Here is a 12,580-nt window from a genome sequence, read left to right as displayed (position 1 = left end):
TTTCATTTCATTTTTTTTTTTTTTTTTTTTTTTTTTTTTTTTTTCTAATTGGAATACCTACTTGCCTAATTGTCTCTGATTGGACCGCGTTATTAAACCGGTAACAGGTAATTAACTGTCGCTACTCGAGTTCAATAATAATCGGGCCGGTCCATTAGAGCCCGGTATCGTGTTTTATCTGGATTATCAATCCTTATTGAGTTCACTCGTAAATCCGGAGTACCTAGTTCTACATTAGTGGCTTGTAACCGCTGCATATACATCACGTGTTATTTTATCTGGCCGGAACGATCTACAATGGCATCCGATTCGTTTTCGTCATTAAAAGAGGATCAAGCATGACTCGAGTATATCAAATGACGTCGGTTGTATCGACAGATACTTTACGCGTAAGAAAAAGGTGGAATTGCCCCATAAGATTCCGTGAAGGTATGAACCTTTTAAATAACAAAAAAAAATTACAAATTCACTCTAATCGTTCTAGCAAAATAAGATTTTTAATTTCTACATTCGACTAGCTCCATCGTCTAATTAATAGACTGTGATTGTTAATGAAACTTTCCGATAGTATTGCGATTTTCCCATAAATGAAATAAGCCTGACTTCTGCAGCAGTGATAAAGAAAATAAAATTTTTGAAAAAGAAAAGAAACCTGTACCAGTTTTTCTCACGTATCAGGACTCCAACTCTGTAATATCGTAAGGTACTGGGTCGCTCGGTCAGGAGGAGTGGACTCGTACGAGTCACCGGTTCTACAAGGATGCTGGAATTCTACTAGCCTCTGGACACCATAAGCGTCATAAAGTCCCACGCGACTGCCGTACATCCAGACGTTCTGGATAATAGTTGTTACAGTTAAGAATAGCTAATCTCAAAGTCAGATATATATATATATATATATATATATATATATAAAATACATATATTACATATATGTATACGCGCACAGAAGGACCGTTAAACCTAGAAAAATGTTCCCTTATAGGAACAGCATTAAGGAACATGGCGTGCGAAGATGACCCCGTCTATGTCCGTCTCCATACTAAGTACGGGAAGTGCTGAAGTGCCGTAACTGGCGAAACACCATAGCCGGGACTTATGGTCAACACCATAACTTGTTAAAACTGGTTCGGCCGCAGAACAACCACGTGCTTTGCCGTGGCCTCGCGGGCTGTGCTGTACCGACACTGCGTAGCTATCAGGTCAGAAAACGCATTAACTGGTGAAAGCTCATGGTGATTTGGACAATTTTTTCTTATGCCGACACCGCAAAGTACTTGACAAAGCCATAATCTACAGGTGTCTATAATTGTTTTAAAATCATATACGCATAAACTTTTCTATCTAGATACATTCGCTTGCGTTACGTATTTCATTTACTTTTACGCGTGTAATATAAGGCTGTCAAAGTATACCATATAGAACGCCATGACATTAAAAAGGCAATGAATACAATGCAACGCGTATATCGGGATTGTTGTATAAGGTGAGAAAGGTGAGTTTAGTTAGTCCCAATTGGTAGTCCAGTAGGTGTGGCTCGATAGGTACAAAAATGATCGAAAGAATTGTCTTTCTCGAAGGAAATAATAATGATCACAACGTACTGTAGCAAATTACAAATTAAAGAAATTTTTGAATAAGTGCCTAAAGCCTGCGCAGCTCGGCAGAGGCTATTAGAATAAACTAAAACATATATATATATATATTTTCATATTACTAACCCTTAATTAGGCTCAAGATCTGCAATCGTGAACCATTGCTCATTCACGTGAAAAAATCCGTGTCAGGACTATGCTCATGAAATTTGTTTTAATGAAAGGAAACATCAAATACTTCACCATGTATTTCACTATACGAATAAATACAGTCTGATAAATATATGTATAGTTAAAAGTTTTTATTTCTCGTCCAACTCGTTGGTAAAATCTAAACGTCTCACGGTGGGTTAAAGATCGTCATACTAAATGGACCAGAGGAATCGTAGCGAAATTTTATGGGGGGATGAAGTGCGTTTCTTTTTTTTTCTTTCTTTTATTCTTTCTTTCTTTCTATTCTTTTTTTTTTCAAATTTTGCACTCAGCACCGTACCTACGTCACGACAGTTTGCATGCTTTCTGCTGAAGAAAATCTCGAACAATATTATCAATCGATATCGATGCTGTATGTTGAGTAGTAACGGTAGCGGTATATATAAGTCAGACCTCTAGTTGCATATAACATGTGCAATCTACTGAACAGTAAGGCTGGTGCCCATTAAGCGACAGACTTCGTGTTTATTGACTACGAGGAAGGTTGTAGTTGCCACAGAAAATAGACAACAGCAAGGAAAGCAAAATAAGTTGGTGAGAAGTGACAATGAGGAAAGAGAAAGAAAGCGATAAAAGCAAAAGAAAAAAATGAGATCAGAGAGGCAAAGTCGACGTAGAGACGTAGTATGAAAAAAAAAAGAAAGAGAAAGAGAAAATCAAGATAAAAGAAAAAAGGAAAAATAAGTTGTATACGGAAAGCCGACTTCCTCCTTTAAGCCGGAAAGCAAATGTCGGTTCTCATGTCTGCCGGCATCTTCGATTCTATATTTACTTTTCATATTTACGACGTCTCACTCTTCGCTTTCTTCTTGTCGACGGCGTGCGCGTCTTCAACGAAAAGCTCGACTTTTTGTCGCTATTCCAGGCGTCGCCGCATGCGGATACGTAACATTGGCCCTGCAACGGGTTACGGTAGGTCCCACACCAAACTATGGAGATAATGATTATAACTATAGCGATGGTTTTTCTATTTTTTCTCGGCGAGCAGGATGGGCAACAGAGAAAAAACAGGAGAATTAAATACTATAATAAATAAAGACGCACGCCAGACATTTTGCTTACGCGAAAGCGATAACTCACGCATGACACTAATTGTAAATTAAATACCGAAGCTTCTGACACGCGCGACTTATGGTAATTTCACGGTTTCCTCGAGACTCGCCTACCGGATTCTCATTTCTCTAATCAACATCATTTACAGCCACAAGCAGTCCGATACGCAGGACGCACGACGCATTAACTCGCGTTACCAAGGCAACCGCCGCGGCTATAGACACAATCCAAGCGTTAATTGCTCCTTCATGGAAACGTGGCGAATCGCGGGCGACACGAATTCAAGAGGAATGGATCAGTCTCTTTCCAACGGGAAATTCCACCTAGCGGGATTCCCTCCGCCATCTTGGATTTGTTCGATCTACAATAAAACAAAAACTAACTAGAAAAAGACAGAGGAAAAAGAGTGAGAGTGAGAGAGAGAGAGAGAGAGAGAGAGAGAGAGAGAGAGAGAGAGAGAGAGAATATCGAGTAAGTGTCGTCGCGCTCGAAGAATTCGTCACATGAAAATCCGGTCGAAAATCAAAACCTCTGTCGAAAGCTTCCATTGAAGCATATAGAGAGTCAAGAGTTAATGTTATAAACTTATAACGCAACAGTCAACGCATCAATTTCGCTCTTCATTATTACAGCAGCCAGTTTCGCGACACTAATGGAAGTAATACATGCGTCGCGGCGTGCTACACCACACGTGTTAAGGCGACCGCACAGGCTCCGTGCACAGAGTGACGACGTGCCATAAAATTCGCGATATCGCGAAACAATCAGAAAGCAACGCGCTGCCTGGGAAAAGGTAAAGGCGTGTACACATGGGTTAATACGTATATACGTAAATGGCAGAATATAAAAGACGTCACGGCGCGCAGCTGAGACCTGATAGTGGTCACACTCTCTCTCTATTTCTTGTAAATACGCGCGTGTTTTCATCGCCCGTTCAAATCTCCCGGGCTTTTATATTATATATACACATATATATGGGGAAACAGATATTCATATAGATATAAAGACACGGTCGTAATACATAAGGCTCAACTGTGGGAACTTATCGTTGAGATTATCGCCTTTCTTTCATATTTATTTATTGGATACGCACTGTTACCAGCAAGCATCGAGAAATATTTCACGACGATACTGTATTCTCGCGTGAAATCGTGGAAATGTTTTAAAAAATTCCAAAGACTTCGGGTAGATTGAATTGTACAAAAAAGAGTGCAAAAAATTTAAGACAATTTTTAAACAACAAAAACAAACAGTATATACAAGGCTACGATAGTAGCGGTGTCCTAGCAGGCGAACGCATCCAAGTATGGATAAATCCTTGAGACTGTTCTCAGTTTACCTAACAATACATAATAAAAAAGAACTAACAACTTTAGAGTCTTTAGAGTATCTTTACAATTGTATTTTCTGTGACAGAAAAATTGTAGGTAATGTCTACAAAAAGGTTGACAATATCGCCAGTTAGGTGGCCAAATATGTATAGAAATAGATGACAGGTAAGCAAACACGCAGTACTTATTCAGATACAGAGTGTACTAGAATAAGGACACATTATTGTACCATATACTATATGTATACGTTGCACGTGGCGCACAGCCAACGGCTCCACGGAAAGATTTCATATATTTCGACGCTGGACAAGGAGAAATCCGACATTTGCGCTCTAATTGCCAGTCCCGGGTACCGGGTGTACAGAAATATTAAGAATAATTTCCAATGGACGACGAGGAACATGCGAGCTGATAACATCAAGAGCTTCAGATCCTTCAGAAGTATTCCATGTGTAACGTGGTCAGTGGATTTTGAGAAATTACAAAATAAATGCTAGACATCGATTGATATGAGACGAAAGTGAATGCTCGTTTTTACCTGATAGGCGGGTTCAGTAAATCAGGGAAACGTTTTTTTTGTTGTAAAAGCAAATTTGCAGGTAGATAAGTCAAGTGATAAACACGACTGTAGAGATGTCGCTAAAGAGAGAAGAGAGTGCAGTGCCTACCACTTATGAAATGAGAACCATAAAAATATTATGGGATAGTATTTAAATGAAAAATGAAAATACGCATATTAAACGCCATAAAAATGAAAAACTGTATTAAAGAAAATGTTCTCCAATATTCCATTAAATCGGTAAGCAAATAAGCACACAGGAAGTAACAGAAACGTGTAATGTCTCTCGGTACATTAAACTTTACCTAGGAACGTTAATTAATACATAGAAGTATTTAAGTCCAAGCGCAGGCAAGTTGGCACGCGGAAAACGTAGTAGCAATCCGAGAGTAATGTTACACCATAATGGGAAACACCATAGAGAAATCTACATGCATAGGCTAATCCACAGACATACCGACAAGACTCTACCGTGCCAGGGAGTTCCTGGACAACCCCGTGAACTCTTGTCCACGTAATTATAATGCATATAAGTATATGCGCATGCATATACCTGTAGGCAAGGCAAGGCAGGATCTTTCATGTCGACCAATGAAAGTTCTGAGATGCGAATTGCATCTTATTTCTTGTACAGTCTTGATTAACTACTTATACGTGACTAGTTCGTATAGAACTGCTGATACAGGAATTTATACCGTGAAAGGTTAATCAAAGGGCTCGTGAACGAGCTTAGGTCCTCCAGGAGAAGCTAATGGAAGCGTTAGAAAGCGCTTGAGAAATTAAATGTTTCCTATCATTTTCAGAATGCACCTGGTAAGTAGATTAAAATAATTGGACAACCGATAAAACTCACCATATGCTCCATTGCCTTTTCCTCAAGCTCAGCTCTGCTCCAATCCACATGAAAGCTTAATGGCTGAAGACGCGATTCCATTTCGCGAAGCCACTTCCTCAGGCACTTTACTTCATGATCAAAATCTGTAAAAAAATATTTAGGACAATTAATTGATAATCGACGTTACCAATTCAAATAAATTTGTTATAATTTCATTCTAATAGCGTTTTCGGATGACGGGAAATTCTTGGATGGAATCTAATTTATACTCTAGTACGTTTTTAAATGGCAAATATTGTTACAGTAATACAATTTGATGCAGTGTAGAGTTGCACTCGCGGGGGGCTACACTTTACAGTTAATGCAAAAAAAATTATGCCAATGGAATATGCTATAGAGTTTTAGAACAGAAGATTCTATAGACTGTTCAGTGACATCTATCAAATTTTACCCAAAGCTTCTCAGAATAGTCTACAACTCAGAATACGCTAGAAAGTAATGGTAACTCCTGAGCTATGGTAAGATCCTTTTGAATTGCTATAGACAAGGCAAAGTTCTACATTATCGACGTACGATCATTTAACGACAGATAATAATACGTTGGAGTACCTAGGATATGCTATATGAAGATAGAAAAAAAAAAGTAATCACCTGCAGAAACATCCTGTTGATTAGAGACTGGCTGGACTCCAGGTGTCATTATCTGTTCAACGAGCTCCCATTTAGTGTTCAAGTGATCGACACGCCATGCCACTTCGTCTCGAAGAGTTGGAGCACGTGAGACCAACTTTCCTGCTTGCTCGTTAAACAGTCTTCTTCTGTAAGCCTTACGTCGCAGCTCCTCCATGTGAGCCTACAGTTTTAAGAGACATTAATTAAAGTATTATCGATTGACAAAAAATAATATGATTATTATGACAAGAAGAACATACCGCTCGAAGACTTTTGTCCAATAAATTCTCCTCTTTCGAGTAAACCAGTTCCTGAATAGCACCGAGCCAGGAATACAATTCCGAAAATTGTCCACTGAGTTCCTTCAATCCCCAAGATAAGGTAGATACGTCAGTCTCGTCCCAAGCAAGTTCTCCGTTTGCCTCCTGATAATATGATTTGATATAATTATTTGATACTGCAATGCGAAAGCTAAACTATATTAACAACACGCCATAACGTTCAGAACTCACTTTGCAACTGTCAATAAGATTGGTGTCCATGATGTAATTGTAATTAGACTGTATAGCCGCCCAGAAATCATCTTTATTATCTTCTCTACTTCCCCAGGAACGACGCCACTGTTCCTGCTCCGGATCCTTCCTATTAATAGCACAATTAAATATTTTTCCTCGAATCCATTAAAAAACGACTATATCTACAATATAAAATATATCCATCACATTTCACGTATCCTGCTGTCTTACCTTTTCTTCGTCAGACTATTGTAAGGACGATCAGCACGCAGCCTAGCATGCTCAGGACCCTCTAGACTGTTGCTAGAGGGCTGCAGCGAGGACAGCGAGAAGCTCATCTTCATCGACTTAGCAATACCTAAACAAAATATTTAAAACTATCCTTAATTCATTCACCTTATCTATGATAAGAGTGTACAATATACACATATAAAAAAAGTATTCTCTATAGTTATTTTTGAATATAATATTGATACTCGATATTACACAACCATGACTAACAGCAGCTGTTTTTGAAGGGTTTGATCACTGTTACTAAACTTATAGCTCACGACACCTTGTAATCACCAGGTGGAAACAGGTTCCTCGTTTAACGAGGTAAGTTGCGATAATTCAACCAACTCTTCCCCGGAAGGGAGGTCCCCGGAGGAATACAGAATATTCTAAACCACGTACGTAGAACTAACTATGCTAATCCTCATCATTGGTTATAAACCAGAGGAAGCCCTTTCGGTTGAGCATCAAGAGCACGGTGAAGTAAACAACTCGATTCATGCTCTACAGCATTGTGAGGCTTAATGAAGCTGATGATGCGCCGAAGAAAGAGAAAATTGATTAACCAGAAGATGAGGAAGACGTCCAACGGTGATCAGCCAGGTAAAATAGCAATTGGCTATCGGTTACGGGTGCACTAAGCCATTACGCAATGTGAGCTCAACTAGAAAGTCGTTAGCCGTCTAATAACCGGAGATATCGGATCTCTGGATTGGTTACTGGAAATGGTGGAATTAATAACGGACGAAGTAGAAATTGCAAAAAAAAAATGAAAATTAATTCAACACGTAAAGCTAGGTAACAAAAATTGATATTCTAAAGGTTGTGTGACATTTTTGAATCTTCAGTAAAAATGTGTCCCAGCTCGTGAAAAAAAAAACAACCTATGATAAATTAAAAGAATTTAGTTTTTTGCAAATCATTTTAAGAGAAAAAAATTGTACGAATACTTACTGGCGCCGACGGGCGACATTTCTACGACTGCCGTATCCGAATCGTAAGGACGTCCAATACCTCGTCGAGGATGACAACGAGGGAACGGAGAGGAGAGCGTCTCCTCGGCGTCCGCAAAGCCGGTCAGGACCGGCGAGTGTTTCTCAACGTGGGAATCCGTGGTCGATCCACATCGTCGACAACTGATCCTTTTATCCTGTGACTTCCGTTTATAGCTCCTACCGCGCCTGTTGCTTTTTCTAAATAAGTCTGTAAAATAAATAAGAAAGGTTGCAAAAGCAGTAGAAAAAAATCTATTTTACATAAATAAATTTCTTAATGTTCATTGAACAAACCTTACCTGAGATTTCGATGATAACTGTGTGTTCGGTGATAATGAGTGAATCCACTCTGGCTTTGATGATTTGGATAATGGTGATGACCGTGCTGATAATTATGCTGGTAAACGAAACGATTATGAGAATTGTAAGTACGACGATGTGATTGCGTGAAACCGATAAGAATCGGCCGCCCCCTAGCGGCTCGAATTCTCTCCTGCCATGTCTTCTCCTTCACGCCTCGGGAATGCTCGCCATGAGCTTCCGAGTTTTCCTAAAATCAAATTTAAAAAAAATGAGCCATCAGAGGAGATAAGCACAAAAAATGTTACACGTCTAACAATATGCATTACGAAATTAATCATTTTTTGTGTAAAACTCAAAAATGGGTGCAATTGTCACGTGACTCTACTTCGACCCCTCTCCACGACGTAAAAACTTATAATAAAAATACGTAACGCAAGCAAAGAGTTATTATCGATTGTAAAGCAACTTTTTCTTTGGTCGACAAAGAACCACGGTTAACGGTGCCTGATGCAGACGACGTTATTCAAATATCAAGCCTGGGCCCGACGAGACTGGGGACTTGGAAATGAAGCCCTCCCTGTTTGTGGAAGAGGCGACACTAGATAACAAGTGTTTGACTTTAACATTCTTTTTTCTCTGTTTCGCTTGTCTCTTATTTCATTCTTTCTTTTGGATATGTATTGGGTCCCGTTTAACCCAATTTACAGTAGATCCCCACCAGTCTGAACGCACACGCCTTATTTAGTAAGCTCGTGACTCCACAGGACCATTTGTCGTTCGATTCTTACAATGAAAATAACCGGGGCCCCTTCCCATTGCCGGCAAGCAGACGGGGCCCATACATACGTTCACGTATACCAGTCAACGCACGTGAGACAGAGTGGAATTCGTGATAGGTGAAACAGGCCCCTAAATACTTCACTTCGAAACGAATATGTAGCTTCTGCATTCTTATATTTATACAAGAAACATATTTTCTTATGCATCTACTTTATAAAATGATTATTATTAATTGTGCACGCATGTTAATGTCACATTGGGCCAGAAAGTAAGAATTTTCGGTAATACTATTAAACCTTGTAAAATAATTTCCCACAAGTAAAACAACTATGACGTTTATCAAAGATGCGAAAATATTACGTAATTTTTATTGTTGTGCATTAACAAAGGAAAACGTTACGTGCACTTGGCCTTATCAACAAAAGAATATATCAATGTGATAGGACTGATTGATCACTGTATCTCTGAAAAAATTATCTATCGTATATCTCTGTCCAATAACGAAATTTCAGCGATCTAAAATCAATGTACAATATCCCGCATGATCAACTAAATTTTTTGAAAAGAAATGCGTTAAAGTTATTGCGCACGCACCCTCTGCAGGCTAACTACAGCAAATAATTGTAAAAGAAGCAAAAGGAACCACTATCGGCACTTACAAGGAAACTCAAGTCAGCATAGTAGCACAGTAGACATTATTACGCGTAACATACGATCCTTTTGACTCACAATCGCAAATAAATTCGCAGAACGTAACTGACCTCGCCGATAGGCTATCAATAAAGATCACTAGAGCGGCCCAACAGTACCAAGCAAGTACAGCCGTATTACCACTAATGTAAGTAGTGAGGCCATATATATATAAATATATACACAGCACAGTTACTCTGCAAGAGCGCAGAGCTATCACGTCATAAATAGTAAACCCTGAAAGACGCTAGGAAATAGTGATAACTCTTATCAAATATATACTGACAAGCAAAGAAAATATTAGCTGTGAAAGAAAAAAGAAAAATTATTCTCTGTTTAAGAAAACTGCGATATACCATAGAAGCAATAAGGTGCATTGGTAAGTATAGAAATCATATTTTTGGTCTATTCTAAAGTGCATCGATGAAAGAGTCATAATTAACAAATGCAATATTGTATGATCCAGATGCAAGTGACTGAGTGCACTTAGAGTGTCAAGCATCGCGGAGTAGATACTCAGAAGTGCATATGTCAAGTGGTAGAGATTAGGTTGGGCATCTATAGTGAGCACAAAGCCCAAAGATTCTAATTTGGGTACTGGTGCACCGGCATGGCCAGTGCACATAGGGAGTCACCTACATAGATCGGTATTACGGGATGGCAAATAAACCATCATGGGAGTCTTCGTAGTCATCGGGTGACTGTTCCTCTACGTAGAGTTACTATTCGACGATGCAAGAGAGTGCATCTGAATGTATCAGAGTATTGTAGAGAGGGAGAGAGAGAGAGAGAGAGAGAGAGAGAGAGAGAGAGAGAGAGAGAGAGAGAGAGAGAGAGAGAGAGGGAGGGAGAGAGGGAGAGAGAGAAGGAAGGAGCATCTCCAGAGAAGCTCACCGTAAATAGAGCGACCAAGGGATATGGCGATACAGCAGCGCCATTTCGGCGCATCCGTAGAAATAGTACGGTGCATCACTGCCCAATCATTTAATCTATGCACATTTCCTGCTACTCCACTTCATACTGCAACGAAGGTGCATCTATAAGTATATACACACACATTAATCTCAACGAGAAAAAAGATTATTTGCAGCGCGTGCAAGGAAGATTCTATCGAGATACCAGGAATGCATCGAGATAGGAAGGATGCACAGGGCCGCGAAGAATGCACCGAGATACCAACCAGTATATAGTATATGCAATGCATTTTACACTATACGTATTTATAAAGTATAGATATAGTTTAGTACCAATGTACAGTCCACGCAGTCCCCGATAGTGCCACTGGTCGAACCAGTTTCTAAGATGAACTCGCTCGTCCCCTTTCACGAGAGCAATGCATTTTTGGCTAATTGTTTCCAAAAATAAGAAGTTCAGTTTTCCATCTGCTATCGAAAGAAGGTACAAATTTGCATCGGAGTGCGAATCGATATTGGTAATGAAAGTGGTAGTAAAAATCGAGCAGTCTGAAACTTAATCTAGACAAACGTTTTCTCACTTAAAGAAGAAAAAGGAAAAGTTGGTAGTAAAAAAGGGAATACAAATTTTAAATAAACAGGGGCCAACGTTACCCTTACGAAAATAGGCCGGACTCTCGACCGGCTGACCGTAAATAGAAACCCATCATGTGGGTGCATCCACCGATTCGAGTGCATCCATGCAGGACTGTTCCTTTCGGTAAATAAGGCGCATCCGGCGGCCCCGTCAAAAGAATCTCGATGGCTATTCCCACGGAGAATATAAATAATAAGAGAAAAAGAGTGAGAGTGGTAGGGAGAAAGGAAGAGAAAAAAGATATCCAACGTGACGACTGCACCGTCAAGTTTCAGAAGTCAGGTCCACCGGCTACGTCATAGATCAGTGATTATATACAGACATGCTGATATTGGGGGCGGGGGGAGGGGGGCAGCTAAATTCATTCGGGATGCACTTTTTAATGCACTTCCGGCACAACGAAGATGGAGCGAGTCATGGCTTGTAGAAAGTCTAGTGAGATTACGAGATATTTTTTTTGCGTTCTATTTCCATACTACGATTCAGCATGTAACAGAAATGCATATAAGGGATGGAAAAGTCATTGAGAAACGTGAAACAATTATTTACACTTAATGTCTATCCTCGATGTAACAAGTCCAAGTGCAATTGGATGCAGAACTCGTATTCATGTCTGTCCAGGCACGACCTACTACTACTTACTCTCACGCTCGCCTTATCCGTATCAGGTTTTCCCCGTAATTTCATCCGTGTCTGGAAGACTTGTAATCAGGTATAAATAATCGCGAATTGTGCCAATTCTTTATGAAATTCAGAGCAAATTAAATATTTTTTGTGGTATACTGAATTGTTTGAAAACAAAAAGTTTATAGAAAATAGATATATGAATGCTCTATAGAAAACATGGGATATTAAATGATTTTTGATAAGGAAATCCCAATGGGATTTTAAAGATTTCCTTATTAAGTCGACAAAATTCAATTAAGGGGTGAATTCAATTAAGGATATTGCACCATAGGGTGAGTCGACTAATGGTATTAACGAGGACCATTAGAATATTATGGGAGTAGTCTATGGGGTGATTTTCATGGCTGCGTGTTTGTTTAAACGTCTTACAGGTTTGGTGTTGATAAATGATATAAAAGCACTAGGTTCAGACTTAATTGCGAGGTAGCGTTTATTGGGAAACGAAAAACTAAGCACAACGCCGTACATGTAACACGTGGCGCTCCTCTCTGCACACTGTCCACGCTCACGCCACCCCCCCCCCCCCCC

General features: G+C 39.6%; 1 protein-coding gene across 2 annotated transcripts in view; it reads right to left on the bottom strand.

Moving 5' to 3' along the window:
* LOC107265729 overlaps positions 1-12,580 on the bottom strand; it is a 100,898-nt gene that overhangs the window by 66,475 nt on the left and 21,843 nt on the right. For both annotated transcript variants that reach the window (XM_025082989.1, XM_025082990.1), the window contains exons 3-8: positions 8,001-8,249; positions 7,005-7,131; positions 6,771-6,900; positions 6,519-6,683; positions 6,238-6,439; positions 5,605-5,729 (exon numbers count right to left, since the gene is read on the bottom strand). In XM_025082989.1, the coding sequence (XP_024938757.1) occupies positions 5,605-5,729; positions 6,238-6,439; positions 6,519-6,683; positions 6,771-6,900; positions 7,005-7,131; positions 8,001-8,019 (768 nt within the window). In that variant the 5' untranslated portion in view covers positions 8,020-8,249. The remainder of the gene's footprint in view (positions 1-5,604; positions 5,730-6,237; positions 6,440-6,518; positions 6,684-6,770; positions 6,901-7,004; positions 7,132-8,000; positions 8,250-12,580) is intronic.

Source organism: Cephus cinctus, unplaced genomic scaffold, assembly GCF_000341935.2.
Source record: "Cephus cinctus unplaced genomic scaffold, Ccin1 Ccin1_scaffold0238, whole genome shotgun sequence".
Classification (NCBI taxonomy): Eukaryota; Metazoa; Arthropoda; class Insecta; order Hymenoptera; family Cephidae; genus Cephus; species Cephus cinctus.
The sequence above is the reverse complement of the archived record's forward strand: the minus strand, read 5'-3'. Positions and strand labels throughout refer to the sequence as shown.